Source organism: Pteronotus mesoamericanus, unplaced genomic scaffold (assembly GCF_021234165.1).
Source record: "Pteronotus mesoamericanus isolate MK-2021 breed Mesoamerican mustached bat unplaced genomic scaffold, CSHL_Meso_final contig_134, whole genome shotgun sequence".
In the NCBI taxonomy this organism is placed as follows: domain Eukaryota; kingdom Metazoa; phylum Chordata; class Mammalia; order Chiroptera; family Mormoopidae; genus Pteronotus; species Pteronotus mesoamericanus.
This window is the reverse complement of record NW_026555061.1, coordinates 4,922,435-4,942,724: the sequence shown is the minus strand read 5'-3', so window position 1 is coordinate 4,942,724 and position 20,290 is coordinate 4,922,435. Positions and strand designations below refer to the sequence as shown.

The window sequence follows — 20,290 nt, the reverse complement described above, 5'->3', positions numbered from 1 at the left end:
AGGATCCATCATTGTCAGGGAGCTGTCCTGTCTTCGTTCTTCGGACCTCCAGGTGGTGTCCCCGAGTGTCTCCTAAGTCGGGCCTTGTCACCGCCATACAGTCGCACGAGCACACATGGCGGCTATACCCGCAGCGGCTCCCTGCCCTGCGTACTGTTTGTGTGGGGTGGCAGGGCTTTGACCCTCGGGTCACGGGCAGGTTTCAGCACGGCTCACTGCAGGGCCTGGGAGAGGCGGCTGTGTGCAGCGCGGCCTGGACTCCACGGGCGTGTGTCTGTGGGTGGTGTGAGCAGGGCCGAGCGCCAGTGAGCTGCCTGGAGAGAAGATGGGCAGGCCTTCAGCCCCAACGCCCCCTTCCTCCCGCTCCCTCCTCTGCCCTTGGTTCCCGCTGCTCCGTGGGGCCTGGCAGCCTCCCAGCTCCCCGCGTGCTGCAGGCTGGCTTTGGAGCCCGTGGCTGGCCCTTTTGTAACTTGTGTGTTCTCAGTGGAGTCATTTCACACACGTTTTGTTAGTACCTGCATGCTTGGACCCCCTGAGACCTGTGGCTGCCATGACGACCGAGCTCGCCAGGTGTTCACAGACGAGAAGCAGAGAGAGGGAAGCGTGCGATGGGGGAGCGGGGTGACGTGGGCCGGCCCAGGGCTGCTGGGAAGGGCCACCGCCTGGTGTTCACCGGGAGGGAGGCCCCGGGGCCCGGACCTGGGCTCGGGGCGGCCCTGGCACTGAGGCAGTGAAGGGGGGAGGTGGCCGCGGGAGGAGCGGGGTGGCTGTGGGCAGCTGTCTTCACGGCAGCGGGGGCAGCTCGGGCCGAGGCACGTGTGTGGGCAGCCACGAGCAGGTCCAGGGTAGGCATTTAGAACGTAGCTGCAGGTGGCCCTCGATGGGAGGGTGGAGCCACCTCATGAAAGGCTCCTGTGTCCTATAAGGGAGTTGACATTATCTAGAAGTGAGTGTGATGTCCCAGGGACTCTGGCAGCCGGGTGACAAGACTCTTGATGTGGGTGTGGCCTTTGCTTGCGCCTCCCTCTGGTGAGAGAGTCATCCTGCCTTTCCCCAGGCCCTTTTTTCCATCCTCCTCACCCCTCCCAGGTTTCTAGGAGACCCTCTTTGAAGGATACCCCCGCTACTCCGTCTCCCTGTCCCTAGGAAAGGCGCGGGCTTGTTGCGCGTGGTGTCCCCAGGCTTTCAGGCCCGCAGCCTGCCCTCTCCTTCCGCAGCAGGGCCTCCTGGGCCCCCTGCCGGCCGCCCGCCCGCCCTGCTGCAGGGCGACGCCTGAGACCCAGCCTCCCTCCCCGAGCTCAGTACCTCTCGGCCCTGCTCTGCTGTGGGGTTTTTATAAACGACTTGGCTGAGATCGTTGTGAGTGTGCCGGTCTCACGCGGGGGACCACCAGGAACGGTCTGGAAGATCCCAGCAGATGGGGAGGAGGTTGGGAAGGACGCATGGCCGGGGCCGCGCCGGGAAGAGCTGGGGCCCCCGGGCCACAGGAGCGAGGTGTGAGGGACCGCAGAAGGCTGCCTCTTTCTCTTTTACTTTATTACAAAATATTTTCAAACACACCAGTAGAAGGAACATTGCAATGAAAACGTCTGTCCCTGCCACTCCGTTAATGATGATTCGCGTTTTACCAAACTTGCTTCATATAAACCATATGTCACCGATGGGACATAATGTTCCACCCTGACTCCGATTTGGGAGAATTAACAACAATGCCCTAATGCTGCAAACTCGGTTCTTAGCTGGGCTGTTTTTAGTAGGATGGGGACAAGGTGACCTGACGAAGTGTCACCTTTGTTGGGGAGGCTAAACCTGCTCTCGGCTGGACGTGGACTGTAAAAAGTATTTAAGGCTCCTCCCAGCTCTGACTGAAGTACTTCAAACTTTGGAGCAGGCTCTATAGACTGTAAAATTTATCTTTTATTGTTTTGTCCAAATTGAAATCTGGAGTTTTTAGAGGAAATCCTTTGGTGGGTTCTGTGTTTATGTATAAACGTAACAATGTGTTTTTGTATGCGAACAGGTGCTAATTGGCTGTGTCTGTAATGTGGTTGATAGTTTAAGTTGCATCTTCAGGAATTGTGTATGGTTATGAATCTTGGTTCATGCATTTCAAGACACAACGTTTGTAAATTTATTCTTTTAGCCGTAATATAGTTTTAGCCATTTGTTCCAATAACTTTTCCCTAGTTTTCTGTAATGTGACATCTTATTATTTTCAAATAAGGGCATCAGATCATTTTGGGGGGAAGAGTGACTTATTAGGAGAGGCTAGTAAGAAACACAGAAATTTAAGTGGCTTGTTACATTAAAGGTTTATCTTCTACAGTTCCTTTAGCCACTGTGGGGGCTGGAGGCGGGGGCCCTGCTCCAGGCGACCACTCGGGGACCTTTCCCCCGTGGGCTGCTGCTGTCCTGTAGGCTTGGCCTCCAGGAACTTTGCAGGAGGGGAGCAGCAGTTCTTTTTCACAGGCCAGAACTAAGTGGCATGGGCCAACCTCCAAGACAGGGAGGCTGGAAATGTAGCTTGGCTGTGAGCCCAGAGGGACGGTTAAACCCGTGCGGTGAGTAGGTAGCACTGCCTTTGCCACAGAGGGATGGAGGAGGGGGTGGGTGTGCTGCCGCTACTCAGCCGGGGAGCTCCTTGGTGCTCCTGGGGAGAACCCACTTCTCCCTCCCCCAGACGTGGAGTTCACGTCCCCGGAAGCCACGCAAGTGGCGTGCGGGGAGAGGGCCACGGAGGCAGGAGCTCCAGGCTGGAGCTTTGAGGACTGTGTGATTGACAGAGAGATGCCGGAATCAAACATTAATCCTGCTGACGGCTGGGCACCATCGGCCCCCAGAATAGTGGTCCTGAAGGCAAAGCCTGCTGTGTTCCTAAACAAACCAGTGTGGTCTGGTAGAGGGGAGTGGTACTGTCTCCTGCAATTGTTGGAGAAATGAAATAAGACAGATAAGCTGCACCCCACTGGTGATAAAATTGACACTCCCCATACACCATGAGTAAGTTTCAGACGCACAACCAGCTCCGAGGTGGGGATGGGTGCTGGAAGCCTCTCTAGCCTTATGTAATCGTTTGCCAACTCATCTGGTGAAAGACAAACACAGCGAAGGCTTCAAGTGTGCAGAAATAGAGATCTTTTCCAAAGAGCGAAATAAGATGCCAGTAGGAGTCGACTGTCTGAACCACGTGGGTGGGAAAAGGGGCAAGGGGGCCTTGCGCTCCCTCACCCTGGAGCGGCAGTGGTCCTGGCCAGCAGGGGGGTGGGGGGAGGGGGGGAGAGCAGGGGGGTGCGGGGCTGTCAGGAAGGAAGCCGGGAGCAGCCCTTCTTAAAGAGGACGGTGTGAAACACTTTAGAAAAAGGAGCGGTGCCCGCAGCAGTGTGAGGAAGCTCTGCCTGTACTTAGGGCCTGGCTGTGGGGCTGCACCATCTGGATTTGATTCCTGGCTCCTCTGCTTTCTAGCTATGAAACCATAGGCAAGTTATTTAGCCACCCTGCATCTACTAAATGGGGCTAAACTTGTAACTGTGCCATACAGTTTTTAGGCTGAAGTATGCCAGTTTTTATAAAGCACTTAAACTAGAGCCTGTTTCTGCAGGTAGCCCCCACGCAGCCCCCGAAGACACTCGCCGAGGGCCTGGCTCAGCTCACGCTCAGCGCAGGGCTTGGTGATTACCGTGTTTATATGCTTAATAGAAATTGCAATGGAAACATTACTTGCCCTTGGTACAAAATACTACTTCTCTTTCCTGGAGAACATTGTGCACTTCGGGGCATGAAACCTCAAGAGAGGAGATCCTGGGAGGTCCAGGGAGAATTGTTAAACCGTCGGTGGGGGGTGGGGAGTCATGTGCTGGCGAAGAGAGGGTGCCAGTAAGGGGGACAGTCTCCAAGCTCGCTGCAGCCCAGGCTGCGTGGCCTTGGGGAGTGACCCAGGAGGAGCCGGCTTTCTGCGCAGAGCTGACCTGTGGGGGATCGCAGCCGGGAACCCCGTGGGGCCCCTTCGAGGCAGGGGGCCAGGAGACGTGGGCCCATTGGAGCCCCGGGAGTGAAGGGTGCTGGCGCCTCCTGGAGGTGTGCCTGTGACCGGGCTCAGGTGCGTGGACCGCCGCGCGCGTCAGCTGGCAGCGACAGTAGAAATGAGCGTGCTCTCACTTTCATTTTCAGGGTGAGCCCAGGGAACTTGTTCTCACAGTGACATCATGAAGCCAGGGGCCCTCCTGGGACTAGAGCTCTGGCCTCTGACTCCTTCTTGGTGACTCTCTGGTCTGACCCAGCGCGGCGGGAGGCTGACCACAGTCTGTGGGCTGCAGAGCGCTGCCTGGTGGCTGCCCAGTCCTCTTTGGCACTTGTTTCACGTCCCCATTGAGAGTGTTGTAAACAGCCTGGAGTCTTATGGAGACCGGCTACCAAGATGAAAGGGACACTGGCCTGCCTTGAGGGATTTAGGATGATCTGAAACTCAGCGGAAGCCCCTCTAATCTCTGATCCTCTGATCTCCGGCATTTGGGACTGGAGTTTGCTTAACTACGTGTATTGCCTTGGTGTCCTGTTCGCTGCTGCTTTCCTGCTCCTTGGACGTTCCTGGGCTTGGTCCCATCGCAGAGTGTTTTATTTTCCCTTTTCGAATTGCACAGGTAACGGCGGGAGAGGAGCTCCTGTGTTCACCGGGGAGGTAGACTGCACCTACTTTTTCACGTGGGACACGAAGTATGCCTGTGTCAAAGAGAAGGAGGACCTCCTGTGCAGCGTCACCGACGGCAAGAAGCGGTACGACCTGTCTGCCCTGGCCCGGCACTCAGGTACGGCTCCTGCGCCTGGGTCGGTCTCTCCCTCATGCGTGTTTGTGGGAACATTTTCTTTCCTCCTTCCCCATGAATGTGTTCGGAAACGTTGTTCCTGTCTCCTTTGTCAGCCCCTCGGAGCGTGGCCTTTCTCTCCCATCTCACGGAGCAGCATGCCTGGGCCCTGGCTCGGCCCCCGGTCGGGCACACTCCTGGGTTGCAGATTTAGCCCCTGGGCATGGCACATGGGAGACGCAACCGATCGATGTTTCTCTCCCTCTCTTTTTTCCCTCCCTTCCCCTCTCTCTGAAAAGGAAAAAAACAAAAATGATGGCGAATCAGGAGGCAGAATATCTGAATTTGTGGCTGGCATCACCATTTTCTATGTGGAGTCTTTTGAGCTGATTTTAAGTGCCTACTGTGTGCCAGGCCTTGTGCTATGTCACTAGACACTTTTTTGTTTTTAAATTAAACTTTCGTTGCTAAGGGAGTAGATCTTACAAGATCCCATCTCTCTCCCTCTACGCCCCCCCCCGCCCCCTCCGCCACCCCCGCACACACCCCTATCTCTGTGTGGCGATGGATGTTAAAAACTAAGTTTATTGTGGTGGCCATTTCACAATATATGCACGTAGCAAGTCGTCATGTGGTACACCTGAAGTGAATACAATGTTACAGTGTTATAGATCAGTTATACCTGAATGAAAAAAATTTTTAAATACATTGTAGGTAGGCAGGATTCCCATTGAACACGTGGATTGTCAGCTCAGAGGGTAGAGGGCTTGGCATGAAGGTTGGCGGCTGGGTCGTCAGTTCCTGCCTTGGACTGTGTGCTTTCCTCTTTGACTCACCCACCGTCTCCTCTCCCGTCTCCACAGTGGGGTCGGCATTCCCTCTCCAGCCCCCGAGTCTTTGACGCTGCCGGGCGGACGCGCGTGGGAGCCCCTGGGACACTGTGCGGCGTGGTGTCGGGGCGCGGGGGGGGGTCGTCACGGAGGCTGGGCCCTGGGTGAAGGCTCGCCGCGTGAGGCCGATGTGTTCATTTGCTGCACAAGGGCCTGTTGAGCATTGGTGATACGCAAGCACGGACTGCGTGTGGGGACCCGCTGGCAAACCTGACACGCGTGATCTGCGCCCGTGGGCTGTACAGTCCAGGGCCAGAGAAGACCGGATGATTCGAATGGGGCTCCCACAGGGATAACCGAATCTAGTTTGGGGAATTTCTAGCTTTATCTTTTCAGCAGCCCTGGCCTTTGGTGTGTGTTGAGAAGCCCGCTGCATCCGTGAGGTGGAGATAATATCCGCGACAGAGAGAACAGGTTGCCTGACGTCAGAGCAGCTGGCCGTGACAGGAACTCGTGTCCCGAGTCCTGTCCGGCTTGGAGTGTAGAATCCTGGGAGGAAGTCCCCCTTTAGAGAGTGCTGCAGAGCTTTCCTTTGAACTCGGGGCCCGGAAGTGGACGTTCTTTGTGCTTCGTATTCCGGGGCCCATTCAGCAGCCGGCAGCGGTGCCCCAGCTAGCTCTGCGTGCTCCCGAGGAGACCGGCTTTCTGCGGAGTGGGAAGACTGCGCGCCCCGAGCGCAGAGCGGGTGGAAGACTGGTGTGGCTGGGTCCAGCTGTGTCATTTGGGCAGGTTTACTACCTTCTCCAGGCCTCAGTTTCTCTGCAGTAAACTCGGCGGGGACATTAGATCCTGCTCTCCAACCTTTCCCAAAAAACAGAGCTGTGCACGACCCAGCCTGGGGTCTGCGGCGGGGTGGGGCACCCTCATCCCTTTAGGCAGCCTCCCCCACTGCCCTGGCCCCACCCCACTCTAAGGACGCTCTGCGGAGAGAGCTGGAGTTCTCTCCCGCTCACCAGAAACGCCCTCCTGCTGCACAGCTTGGCAGGCCACTCTGCTCTCCCCCAGACCTCCGGGGCGGCGTTTGTCCTGTTTGTTTGCGCGGCCCTTGCAGGTGCCTCCAGGCTAGTGGCACGGGGTGGCACTCTGCCGACATGATTGTAGCAGCACCTTCGACACCCGGCCTCCAGCCTGTGAGAGGCATAGCTTCACAACATACCTTCCCCTCTTTTAAAGATTTTACCTATTTATTTTTAGAAGGAAGGGAGGACAAAAGAAAGGAGAGAAACACTGATGTGAGAGGGGAAGATCGAGTGGTTCCCTCTCCTGTGCTCCCCGACTGGGGATGGGGGCCTGGGGACTGAATCCACAACCCAGGCGTGTACTCTGACCGGGAATTGAACCGGCAACCTTTTGCTTTGCAGAGCGATGCCTAACCAGCCGCGCCACACCCTAGCCGTAAAGTCAGGGCTGTATGCCCTTCTTTAAACAGCCTTCCTTCATTCCCTGGGCCACGGTCAATGGGCTGGTCCGCCTTGCGGGACGACCCTTTGCTCTCTTGCCCTCAGCGCTCGGCAGGCCCGCCCTCGGCCTGGCGTAGTGTTTTGACCCGTTTCTGTTCCTCTGGGACTGGTTAGTGAGCTGTCTCGAGTCCAGGGCCCGCACAGCTCCTGCGCGTCCTCGGTGGCACTGAGCCTGCCCTGCCGTGGCCGGCTGCGCCGCCGAGGGGGCCGGTTGCTGGGAGCCGCACAGGCCGTCCGGGCGGGCTGACGAAGGGCATGCCCCCAACGGCCCGGCCGGCGTCCGGACTGGCATTTTGGTTTCTGATTTCATGCTTCGGGGCTTGGGAGAGTTTCCCTGTTTGTGTGTCCCCCTGCCATGCCTACTTTTCTAAGAGACTGTGGGGGTGGCTTATCCCTGTCGCAAAGTGGAAAGCCTGAGCCCCTCGGGGAGTGGCCGTGCCTGTCGCCGCCCGGTCCAGGACTGCGGCTGCCTGGGGCTTTGCGGCCACACGCTTGGTGAGCTTCTAGCTTTTCCCTTCCACTCACTCATCCTTCACGGTGTGACTCAGAAACCGTCACTTCGGCTCAAGGATCCTTTATTTATTTATTTTTTAACAGAACCAGAACAGAATTGGGAAGCCGTGGATGGCAGCCAGAAGGGAACAGAGAAGAAGCATTTCTTCATTAACATCTGCCACAGGCTGCTGCAGGATGGCAAGGCCAGGGGCTGCGCCGAGGACGCGGCCGCGTGCTCCGTGGGTGAGTGCTGCCTGGAGCTGGGCCGATCTGGGGGGTTGGACCGCCTCCCTGTGGATTCGCTCAGCCGCGCTCTCTGCATTCAGCAGATAAGGGATGGTAAAGAAAACAATGACTCAACCGTCGGTAATACCCAGTGCAGTCTAGGATGAAGACCGTGCGGGGCCTGCAGCTGGCCACAGTCTTCTGATGTGGGTGAACACTGGGGCAGGGGACGGAGAGCACTTTGTTGGAAAACACTTGGTTAGGGACAACATTGCTGGGACTTGTGTAAAACGGGCTTTGATATTGTAAAAGCTTTATACTGCCTGGAGTTGTTCAAAAGTTATGGGGTAAGGCGACAAGAATCTGACATTGTAGCCTTCGTCTGAGAACACCGTCCCCTTCCGTTCCTTCTGCCGTGGTTGCGTTGGTCGGGAGTTGTCCCTTGGAGACGGCTCGGTTTGGTGGACACATGTAGCCCGCTAGTTGTCACTTAAGACTCACGTTGAAAATGAGAGGTAGGGGGAGTAATTCAGATCTCTCACAAGCACGGAGTAAGGCGTTGTAAAGGCCATGGGCTTCCGGAATCCCCCCCCATTCAGACTAGTGCTGTGTCTTCCCGAGCCTTTATTTAAGAAGGGCCTGAGTGGGGTTTCAAACCTCATAGAAAAGTCAGCTGAACCAAGAATTAAGTGGTCGCCTTCTTGGCTCGCTAAACAGGCTTTGTTAGTTTCGGCTTTGTTCTTGGGACACCCTCTGGCCTTTGTGCTTTTACAAGCCCCGCGTCTCGAGGGAGCTGGGGCCCCCAGAACAGGGAGTGGTATTAACTTCCCGGGATGGGAGGACGTGCATGCTGGCCGTCCCGCCTCCTGTGGGCTGGAGGAGGCCGTCTTTCCTTCTCGCACTTTGCTGCTAAGCCTGGAGGTGGCTGCCACCACCCGGCCAAACTTGTTACTCGAGAAAACCTCACAGGCCATGTGGGCCGGGCCGGCCGGCAGGCTGAGCGGGGGCTGTAGCATGCCCGCCGGGCTGTGCCGGGTTGTTGGTACCTCTTTGTGTCATTGTCATTTTTAATCATGTCTCTGTTTTTCTCTCCTTTCTTTTTTTCCAGTTAAAAATGAAATTAAAAATCTGGGCAAATTTACTTCCTCTCCCACAAAACAGAAAGGGAACATTCAACTCTCTTATTCAGATGGCGATGTTTGTGGTGATAACAAGAAAATACAAACTAATATAACACTTATATGCAAGCCAGGTAAACATTTATTTTTTAAATATGTTATTGATTATGCTATTTCAGTCGTCTCAGTTTTTCCCCCTTTACCCTGTCCTCCGCACCCCCACTTAGTTCACGTCCATGGGTTGTGCATGTAAGTTCTTTGGCTTCTCCATTTCCTGTACTGTTTTTGACACCCCCCTGTCTCTTTTGTTCCTACCATTTATGCTTCTTTATCCCTGCAGTTTCCCCCCCCATTCTCCCCTTTTCCCCTCTCAGCTGACAACCCTCCATATGATCTTCATATCTATGACTCTCATCCTGTTCTGGTTGTTTGCTTAGTTTGTTTTTTTTAGATTCAGTTGTTTGTTGATAGTTGTGAATTTGTTGCCATTTTAACGTTCATAATTTTGATCTTTTTCTTTATTAAGTCCCTTTAACATTTCATATAAAAATGGCTTGGTGATGATGAACTCCTTTAGCTTTACCTCATCTGGGAAGCACTTTATCTGCCCTTCAATTCTAAATGATAGCTTTGCTGGAAGAATAATCTTGGATGTAGGTCCTTCTCTTTCATGACTTTGAATACTTCTTGCCAGTTGCTTCTTGCCTGCAAAATTTCTTTTGGGAGATCAGCTGATAGTCGTATGGGCACACCTTTGTAGGGGACTGTCTCCTTTTCTCTTGCTGTTGCTCTTAAGAGTCTCTCTTCGTTTTTAACCTTTGGCATTTTAATGATGTGTCTTGGGGTGTTCCTCTTTGGGTCCATCTTGTTTGGGACTCTCTGTCCTTCCTGGACTTGTCTATTTCCTTCACCAATTTAGGGGAATTTTCCTTCACTATTTTTTCAAATAAGTTTTCAATTTCCTGCTCTTCCTCTTCTCCGCATGGCACCCCTGTGATTCAGATGTTGGAACATTTAAAGTTGTCCCAGAGGCTCCTTATACTATCCTTGTTTTTATTTTTTCTTTTTCCTTCAGGCTGTTGTGATTGGATGCTTTTTCCTACTTTATGTTCCAAATCGTTGATTTGATTCTCAGCCTCATCCTCTCCACTGTTGGTTCCCTGTACATTTTTCTTTATTTAGTGTAACCTCTATTTCTTCCTGTATGTTTTGGCTGTACTCAGTGAGATCTTAGAACCTTCTGATCACCAGTGTTTTGAACTCTGCATCTGATAGGTTCGTCATCTCCATTTCTTTCAGTTCTTTTTCTGGGATTTTGATCTGTTCTTTCATCTGGGCCATATTTCATTGTCTCCTCAATTCAGCAGCCTCCCTGTTTGTTTCTGTGTATTAGGTAGAGCTGCTTTGACACTCTGTAAAAGGCTCCTGTAAATTGTGCGGGCCGGAGTCTTAGGTAATCTCCAGGGCGAGGCAACCCGCAGTGCCACTTTGCGGCTCTTCCGTGGGGACGGCTCGGAGAGGGGACAGTGCAGCTGCCTGGCTTCTGAAGGCTTGCCCGGACTCGCCCCGTTTTCTCTTATTTCCCCCACTTCCCGTATGTGACTGGTGCCCTTCTAGCTGCTGCCCTGGTGGCGGTTCCCCAAGTGAGTGGGTTTGCCTATGTTCAAAGTCCATGCAGGCCCTTTAAACGGACTCTCTGAAAAGCCAGCAGTTTCCTCTGCTGCCCCAACCCCCACTGGTTTTCACAGCCAGGTGTTCTGGGGCCTTATCTTCCTGGCACTGGAACCCTGGGCTGTGCGGTCTGGCCTGGGGCTGGGATCCCTCGTTTCCATGGCATCCTCCCAACGTCTCTCTACCACATGTGAACGTGGGACCGCCTATGCCACCGCAGCCACTGGGGTGCCTTGCGTGCCACACCGTGTCTCCACCAGTCTCTGCCCCTTCTCCTATCTGGATGGATGTGGCTCCTCTAAATCCTTGGTTGTCAGACTTCCATACAGATCGATTTTCTGAAGGTTCGGGTTGTTAATTGTTTTGAGAAATAGTTGTAATTCTCTCTGTGGTTGCCTGAGGAGACGACGTGTGCCTACCGACGCCTCCATCTTGACCAGAAGTTCCGCCACGTGAACGTTTAAAGAAAGGAAAGAAAAAGAAGAAACGTTCGTGGCTTTTGCAAGGGGTGTGCCCACATTCTCCATTTCTCTTCTTCTCATTGGCCACCGCCAAGGTGATGAGGTCAAAAGGGGTGGTGCCAAGATTTCAGGCTGCAGAATCTTTAGTGGTGGTCAGTGGGACTTGACCCCCCACCCACCTGCCTAAACCAGTCTGGAAATGGAGAAACCACCTGTGTCTGAGGACGTTGCACTGTAGTTTCCCTAAAGAGTGATGGTCTGTGTGTGGCTGCTTCCTCCTAAGGATGACGCACCTGCTTGGCGCCCCCTACAGGCCAGGATCCGTGAGCGGCCGCCCGTCCTGCCCGGGGCCCTGGCATTGCGCACCATGCTCGTCTTTCCTTTACTTAAGTGGTTGCACAGGATCAGACCTCTAGTCACATATGTTGATGTTCCTGCAAGCATAGTATTTTGTGAATACTCTTCTTGGTTTTACAGTTACAGTTACAATTTTTTGAGAGTTCCCTGTGGACAACATTGATGGCTTGATTTTACTATTGTTAACCATTTTCCTTACTGCTAGATTAATAAATAGCACGTTTCCATGGTTGCCACTGTGCATTTACATGTCCTCTTTCCCTCGTGTTAAAGTACTTCCTTTGGAATCATTCTCAGCTTTAGAATAAGGCCAGGGACTAGGACTTTTTTTTCTTTTTTTTTTTTAGTATTTAAAAAAAAAACTTACGGTATAATATACATAACACAAAGATTGTATTTTTTTTTTTTTGAGAAGTTGCAGTAAAATATACACTACATGAAATTCCCCATTTTAACTACTTCAAGTGTGCAGCGCTGCAGCGTTGGGCACATCCACTCTGCTGTGCAGCCGTCACCACCATCTGTCCCCAAAGCGATGGACACTCCGTCCCCATCAAACACTGGCTCACCTTCCCCTCCCCCGGCCCCTGGCCGCCGCCGTCCCTTCCTTCTCCCTCTGTAGGTTTGACACGTCACGTGTGTGGACTCACATGGGATCTTAGGACGATGCGTGGAATTAGGGGAGATATTTCGGGAACGGCTGGTAATGGTTCTTTCCTCCCCGTTGACAGGTGACCTAGAAAGTGCCCCGGTGCTGAGAGCCTCTGGGGAGGACGGCTGCTCCTACGAGTTTGAGTGGCACACGGCCGCCGCCTGCGTGCTGTCCCGGACCGAGGGTGACAACTGCACCGTCTTCGACGCCCAGGCAGGTGTGTGTCTGAGCAGCACCCGGTGGGGGTGGGCCTCCTGGACCTGCCTGGAGTTTCTTAGGCCCACCTGAGGACATGCTCCTTGATTATGGAGAGAGGGGAAGGGAGGGAGAGAGACGTCTGTCGGGGAGGGAAACCTCCAGCGGTTGCCTCTCGCATGTGCTGGGACCGAGGCAGAACCCACAACCTACCTGGGTCTCTGCCGTCCTGATCCGGAACTGAGCCTGTGACCTTTCGGTTTATGGGATGACACTCCAACCCACTGAACTGCACCAGCCAGGGCCTGCATAGGCTTTTTAAACAAGTACTTTCTTATGAGAGCTTTAGAAGTTACCTGCTTTGACGTGACATGAATACTGTTTGACCAAAAGTCCAAAAACCAGAACTTTGAGGCTTGAGATAATGAAAAATGTGCCTTAAATTCCTGGTTGCAGTAAGTTTACTGAATGTAAAACCTGAGGGTCACAAGGGAGTAAGTCATGTTTGAAAGGGAAATTCTGGCCAAGAAACTCACCTCAAGAGAGACCTGTCACGTAGGTCCCTGGGTGGTGCTTGCCCTGCTTTGGACACATTGCTTGTTTGTTTGACCAGGGCTTTGAGTAGAATTTTTGGGTTAACAATGTACTGTGGTAGTGAATACATCGCCAAGGGACATGTTGGACTGTGCTCTGGTGTCCGAAGGGAAGAGCCTCTCTCCCGCCGCCTCAGTCTCCTTGCCCCCGGAGGCCCTGGGAAGAACGCCGGTGCCTGCGGCTGCGGTCGCCCTTCCTGATTGTAGTCCAGCTGACCTTCCATCTGTGCATTATTTTTGCTCTTTGGCAGGGTTTTCCTTTGACTTGTCACCTCTCACAAAGAAAGATGGCTACAAGGTTGAGACCGAGAAGTACGACTTCTACATAAACGTTTGCGCCGCCCTGTCTGCGGGACCCTGTCCTGCAGGCTCTGGGGCCTGCCAGATATCAAAAAGGCAAGTCGCCGTGCACGGCTATTAGGGCTTCTCCTTAGGTGTCCTGTGTAGCAGATGTTTCATTCAGGATCGGGAGTGTTCTCTGCTAACATGTGGCTTTGCAGTGAGCCCTCAGACGCTGAGAAAATGGAGCCTACCCACCAGGGGACTCAGGGGTTTAGTTTCCCAGAGAAGGGGCTGCCACGCTCTTGGGAAAGGACAGGTCACATGATGCCTTGTTTCTGTGCAGCTGGCTCTTCTCAGGTGCTAGATATTTAAGTACATGTTTCTTCCTTCTCTAGTTCAGGTGAAGTGAGCTGTGCCTTCCACCAGCTGTGGGTTTGGGTTCCCAAGTGGGGGCGGGCAGACCCTCCCTCGGGGTCAGGGTGGTCTGCAGCCCTGAGTCCTGGTCACAGTGGCCGCCCGTCCTGCGTGGCAGCCCATCTTCCAGTGTCCCAGCCTGGCAGGGCGGTCCCTGGTCTTGGTATCTCTTCTGAGAGGCGTTTGCTTGTTTTAGTGATAACAAGGCTTGGAACTTGGGACAGAGCAATGCTAAGCTTTCCTATTACGATGGGATGATCCAGCTGAACTACAAAGACGGCACACCCTATAATAACGACAAGCACACGCCGAGAGCGACGCTGATCACCTTTCTTTGTGACCGAGACGCTGGAGTGGGCGTCCCAGAATACCAGGTAGGGATGTGCTGGGTGGGCACGCAAGTGGGCCTGCACGCAACACCAGGGAGGGGACGCCCGTCTCCGGAGGCCGGAGAGAGGCCGGAGAGAGGAGAAAAGTGTCAGGACTGGGCTGGTGACTTTCTGGAGTGAGATGAGGTCCTCACCGTAGGTGAGGTAGGAGCTGGGGTGCCCCTGGGGACAAACTGTCAGGTTGCCTGGCTCCCCAAGATCGCACACAGGCCTGCCGTGGCCCTTTATTTAGAAGCAGAGCTATCTTTAACCTGGTTTCCTGGCCACGCTATCATGTCTTGAGATCTTAACGAACCCTTGAGGCTTTAGGACCCAGCGGCAGTCTCCATCCCCTGAGCTGTTTGCCCAGGGGCCGCGCCCCTGGGATGGCCCACCAACCCGATGGCAGCACCAGAACCATCTCTCACTCCCACTTAACAGAGACTAGATTTCTATCTTATTTTTTTACTGGACACTCATCCTTCTAATAAAATGAGGCGGGCAAAATAAACTTGCCTCTCCTCCAGCGTTTGTTTATAGAAGATGCGCCTGTCCGTTTTTGATGCTGGCTTTGCGTAAAATCCCTCTCTCTGCCACCCCTCCCCCTCCTCTCCTGTCTGTGGTTAAGGAGGAAGAGAACTCCGCCTACAACTTCCGGTGGTACACCAGCTACGCCTGCCCCGAGGAGCCCCTGGAGTGCGTGGTGACCGACCCCTCCTCGATGGAGCAGTACGACCTCTCCAGGTGAGGCGGGTCCGCCTGGCCCAGGCAGTGCGGAGGCTGTGTAGGCCCTGCTGGGGAGCACGTGACTGACCGCCGGCGGGGAGTCCAGTTGGTTCTGGGGTGCGGGACCGAGATGGTCAGTGTTAAGCAGAATGAATTCTAATGCTGGTCTGGGAGCCTTGGTGGTACAAGCGGGTCTTTGCCACAGAGCCTCCGTCTCCAGCTGCACCATTTAAATCAGTGACTTGCCGAGACAGAGGTGCGGGGGCGGCTGGGCGGTGCTGAATCCTGAGCTCAGTGAAGTCGAGTATGCTCGCGGGTGGCGGGTGGCGTGCGTCACGGAGAGCTAGCCTCCCGTTGACTGGGAGGGTGTGTTGTGTTCTGTATTTCTCTGACGACTCAGAAGTGGGTTGTCAGAATGAAACCTGTGGGTTCCAAAACCACTCATTTCGCTTTGAAATTTTAGGCTCGCGAAATCTGAAGGCGGCCGTGAAGGAAACTGGTATGCCTTGGACAACGCGGGAGAGCACAGTATGTGGAGGAAATACTACATAAACGTGTGCCGGCCTCTGAACCCCGTGCCAGGCTGCGACCGCTACGCGTCCGCGTGCCAGATGAAGTACGAAAACAATCAGGTGAGTCTGCCCGCCCAGCCGTCTGGCTCTCGGAGCACGTGCCGCAGTAGGAGGGCGTGGTTATTGGGGCTCCCCGAGATCGAAGCAGTGCTGGCCGCTGCAGGGGGCCTCGGAGTAGGAGCGGGCCGTGCGTGGGTGCGATTGTGCGTGAGTCGTCGTTCGGATTCAGCCCCAAATGAGCCTTGGAGTTGGTGGCCTCTGGTCACAGTACAGGGCAGAGGAAGCCCCTGGCGGTGCCTAGCTGGCCTGAATCCAAGAGTGCCTTTGAGTGACCAGCCGGCATCTGTAAAGAACACTTTCTGCTTCCAAAAGCTTTCCCTTCTGGCTAAGAAGGGAGAGTTGCTAGATCCAGGCATGTGCCTCGCCTGCGCACAGGGCTGCGCCTGGCCATCGGCGAGCGCGGTCACTGCGGCACTCGGGTGTGTTTCCTTGTGCTTTTGCACAGGGTGTCTTAGAGGTGGGCGCATGCTGCTCTAACGGCAGCACGTCGGGGGTCCTCTCCCTGGCCTACGCTCTGGTGTCTCGTGGCGCTGGCGAGCTGTGGTGGAGAGCAGGGCCCCAGGGTGCGGGCGTGCGCCCGCATGCGCACGCTGTGGGAGCAGGAGACTCAGGCCAGCCAGTGCTCGATGTTCATGGATTCCACATTTGCAGATTCTTCTAGCGACTTGCATTTGTTACCCCAAACCCACACCCTTAGCTCTTTCCCAGGCATTTGCGGGGTGAGCGCAGGGGCCCGATGGGCACGTCCCCACTGAGGTGGGACAAGAGGCTGCTCTGCGCCCTTGCCTCCTCCCTGTGCAGACGACCAGAGGATGGGGTCGGGGGTCGGGGGCCGGGCCCAGGCAGGGCGGATGGGTTGGAGCCCTGCCTCTGATGCTTGCTGGAGGGGTGGCCTTGGACAGGTCACCGCGTCTGAACCTCGTCTTCCTGTCATAAAGAAAGGGCCGTAGAATTGACCAGCGTGAGTCGTTCTGAGGCTTTTAAGACCATGTTCAGAATGAGATCTGAGCACACAGAGCCGCATGTGTCCCGTGGGTAAGAATGCGCGTTCTGTGTTCACTAACTCAGCGTTGGCGGTGACTTTATAGACCGCAGGCCACGGCGAGTAACCGGAGCCCGCTGCGCCGTCGGCGATGGAGCCAGAACCTGACGACGTGTCTGTTTGCAGGGCTCGTTTTCGGAGGCTGTCTCCATCAGCAACTTGGGTGTGGCCAAGACAGGCCCCTCGGTGGAGGAGAGCGGCAGCCTCCTGCTGGAGTACGTGAACGGTTCGGCCTGCACCACCAGCGACGGGAGGCAGACCACCTACACCACCCGGATCCACCTCATCTGCTCCCGGGGCAGCCTGGTAAGGCTCTGCTCGCCCCGGGATGGGGTCCTTCTCGGGGCCCCCCGGGACCAGGACTGCGGGATTTGTCTCTTCATGGAGGCGCATGAGCTGGGGGCCGGTGGCGCATGAGCTGGGGGCCGGTGGAGCGTGGTCGCTGTGAATCCTGCTGCAGGCTGGCGTGCGCTGGAAGTCGGAGGGGAGGCAGGGTGCCCGTAGCGGCGCTTTGTGTTTTTGTGCTTCTGGCCGTTCAAGCCCATTCTTGCGTGGCCGGTAGGCGGCACACACCGCACGGTGCTCTGTAGGCTGAGGATCACTCTGCGGTGCATGGCCCGTCCTGCCTGTTGGTTCTCGCAAGTTGATGACCGAGGGTCATGGCAACAGCACAGGCCTTGGCCTGGGTTCTGTCCTCACGGGTCACAGGAGAGGAGGCTGAGGCTCGGTTCAGCTCAGGCCCATGGACCAACAGGGAGGGACGTGTTTAATTCACCATCAGAACAGGACAAGGATATTAAGACCAGGAACTATAGGAAGGTGACAGAGACGGCTTTTAGCTGTGAGTTCCTTACTTGGGCAGAGCAAGGTGAGCGAGCCCCCAAGTACACGTGCTTCGGGGTCATTCCGTACAGCCCCAGTTGCTTTAAAAAAAATCGTGGCCAGAAATATTTAATGTAAAATTCATGATTTACCCATTATTTTAGGTGTGCAAGTCAGTGGCTTCAAGCATATTCACAGTGTTGCTTAACCATCACAGGTCTCCGTCTCCAGAGCTTCGGCATCTCAGACGGAATTGCTTTTTTACCTGGACTTTTACACTTAAGTGTGGGTCATGTGTTTTTCAGATAATTGCCAGGCTGTTAGATAAGTGCAGAGTGGAGGTACTGGAATCCGTGTTTATTATTTAATAGTCCACTTTTTAAGGGTATTTTACAGCTTCTTGTCGCCTCATTGAAATGAAGTAGCAACACGCGTTCCCTCTTCTCGTTAGCCCAGTGGACTTGGCTCCTTACCTTCCGGGAGTCCTGCAGACCCCAGGCGCGCTCTGTTTTTTGCCTTCACCTGATGTTTTTCTAAGCGATAATTTCTTCCAAGTTTGAGAAGGCCTCTCTGACAAGGAGCAGAGCTGCCCCCTGGCCGAGCCTGGCCCCCCGGTGCGCCAGGCAGGGCGCCAGAGCTGAGACTGGCACTCACGCCTCGTCAGCGAGCCACGCTTGGGTCCCCACGTCCTCCCTCAGTCTCAGGAGGGTGTCCTGGGGGCCCTGCCCACCCGGCCCTCGCCACCCCTGCCTGGTTTCTTGTTGCCGTGGCGATATTGGGCCTTTCCAGCAAGTCCTGTGACACCTAGTTTGGACAGCTTTTTAGTTTTGGGAACAAGTTCACTCTGTCACTGTATCTTGTACAGAGCCTGGTGCGTGTTGTGGTCCCAGGGAGTAATGAACAATGACATTCATGTCCACAGAGAGTTATACAAGTCACAGAACTGTCATGGTTTAAGCTCAGATGCTTTTACAACCACGCTGAGAGGCAGATGCAGGGCGATGTGTTTTTATTTTACTGTTGGAGATGGTGAGGCTGCAAGGGTGGGGGCTCCCAGGCCAGAGGGTGGTTGGTGGGCGAGGTGTGGGCTGGAGGTGACGCGGCTGTCACTTCGTTCCCTGTGAGCCTGTGCCTCAGTTTTCTCAGCTGTATGCAGATACCGGGTAATTACAGAATCCGGTGCAAAGGGTCATCGCGAGGCTTAGTTGAAAAACGCCACTGAACCTCTCGGCAGCGCCTGGTGTTGCATAAACGCTACAGATCGGAGCTGCCCCTGCCTGTAGCCAGGTGGTGCTGCCCCGTGAGGTGGCGTGGCCTGTGTTTGGGGACTTCTTACTGAAACACACCCAGAGAAGTGCACAGGTGGTAAGGTATGAACTGCTGGATGCCTTTTCACAAGTTGGCACACCTGTGTAACCGAGCCTCCGCTGCCCCACCTCCCCGTCCAGAAACGGGACACTGGCCGCACCGAGGATTCTCCTTAGGGCCCCTTCTGCTCATGGCTCAACCCCTGTTCCGACCTCTCACACCGCAGGCCGGTGTTGGGTGCTCGTGAGCTTACGTACAAGAAATGCCACCTCCCGTAGTCTCGCATCCTGGCTTACCGCATTCTGCACCCTCGGTGGGGAGCGATTTTCAAGAGCGTGGGCTTGGACTCAGACTTGGTTTTAGATCCCAGTTCCTCCATTTACTGCTGGCGTAACCTCAGGTAGATTTCTTAGCATCCAAGCCTGAGAGGGCAAAGCTCCCCGACAGGAATAACGAGGGCAGTAAGTTATAATTAGGTAATGCTCGTTAAGCACCTAGGCTATTGGTGGACACATAATGAAGTGCCAGGAGATTTTTGGCCATTTTTATGTAATGGACTGCGATTCTTTTGTTTTGATCAAGTTCCTTTTTCTGAGATTGACCGTTACCCTGGGTTTGACCTTTCAGAATACCCACCCGATATTCTCTCTCGTTTGGGAGTGCGTGGTCACATTCCTGTGGAACACGGAGGCTGCCTGTCCCATCCAGATAACGACAGACACGGACCAGGTACGTGTGCCGCCCAGGGCCTGGGCCGCCGGCCCTCCCACTGCGGCGTCCGGCTCTGCCCGCGCTCTGTCTCTTCTGCTCCAAACCTGTAGCCCGCGGCACCATTTCCTCTGCATCGACAGCAGGTTCCCCGAAGTTGTCCTTCGTCCCTCTCCCACCCCTGGCTCCCTGGTTACGTAGGTCTCTTCTTTTTTCTTTATCCCATTGTCCCTTTGAAGTGGCGGTGGCACCTCTGTGGGCTCTGGAGATCTCCATCGTCTGAGTGGCTAATACATCACTCCAATACCTAAAACATTTCAGTGCCTGTTGCCTAAAGCAGCAGTCCCCAATTTTTTTGGCACCAGGACCAGTTTCGTGGAAGACGGGATTGGGGAGAGGGCGCAGGGGTTGGGGGTAGGCAGGAGGCGGAGCTCAGGCGAGCTTCGCTTTTGGCCTGGTTCCCGACAGGCCGTGGACCAGTCCCTGGTCCAGGGGTCGGGGACCCCGACCTACAGGATACAGGGTACGTACGGGGTGCGGCCCACCTGTTTCACCGTGACACTCAAGGCTTTAACCTGATCCCAGCTGCTCTCCTAGCACTGCCGCCTCTGCCTCGGCCGCCTGCCCGCTGCCGTCTGGGCGCTTGAGCCTTGTCGCTTGCCCTCGGTGAGCCCTGCCCTGCAGGGCCCAGCAGCTGCTCCGCGACTGTTCTCTCACCTCTCAAGGGCGGCTCCTGTTTTCATAGCCCTGGATGTTTTTCTTTACAATGAGGCCTGTTTCCCCGCCTCCCTCCCTCCTGGCAGGCCCCTTGACGGCAGAGCTTAGGCTCACCTGAGCGACGTCCCCAGCACAGGGTGGGTCCCGGGGAGGGTAGGAGGCTGCACCCCATCCCTCAGGTGGTACTCTGGGGTGTGGCCGCCGCTCCTTCCCCTGTGTGTGCCGGATGGGGTAGGACGCAGACGTGGGCTGAGGGCGGGTGCTCACCGCGTGTCCTAGAGGGGAAGGGGCGATGAGGTACCCCACTATCCTTCCCATCGTCACCTTCAAGTGCACTTAACCCGAGAGAGAAAAC

General features: G+C 55.1%; 1 protein-coding gene across 1 annotated transcript in view; it reads left to right on the top strand.

Moving 5' to 3' along the window:
* The window catches only part of IGF2R (insulin like growth factor 2 receptor), a 98,832-nt gene that overhangs the window by 43,755 nt on the left and 34,787 nt on the right, over positions 1-20,290 (top strand). Inside the window, exons 11-20 of the mRNA XM_054595553.1 lie at positions 4,638-4,802; positions 7,747-7,887; positions 8,978-9,121; positions 12,208-12,345; positions 13,168-13,312; positions 13,809-13,986; positions 14,609-14,724; positions 15,170-15,338; positions 16,507-16,686; positions 19,138-19,239. Coding sequence (XP_054451528.1) covers positions 4,638-4,802; positions 7,747-7,887; positions 8,978-9,121; positions 12,208-12,345; positions 13,168-13,312; positions 13,809-13,986; positions 14,609-14,724; positions 15,170-15,338; positions 16,507-16,686; positions 19,138-19,239 — 1,478 coding nt within the window. The remainder of the gene's footprint in view (positions 1-4,637; positions 4,803-7,746; positions 7,888-8,977; positions 9,122-12,207; positions 12,346-13,167; positions 13,313-13,808; positions 13,987-14,608; positions 14,725-15,169; positions 15,339-16,506; positions 16,687-19,137; positions 19,240-20,290) is intronic.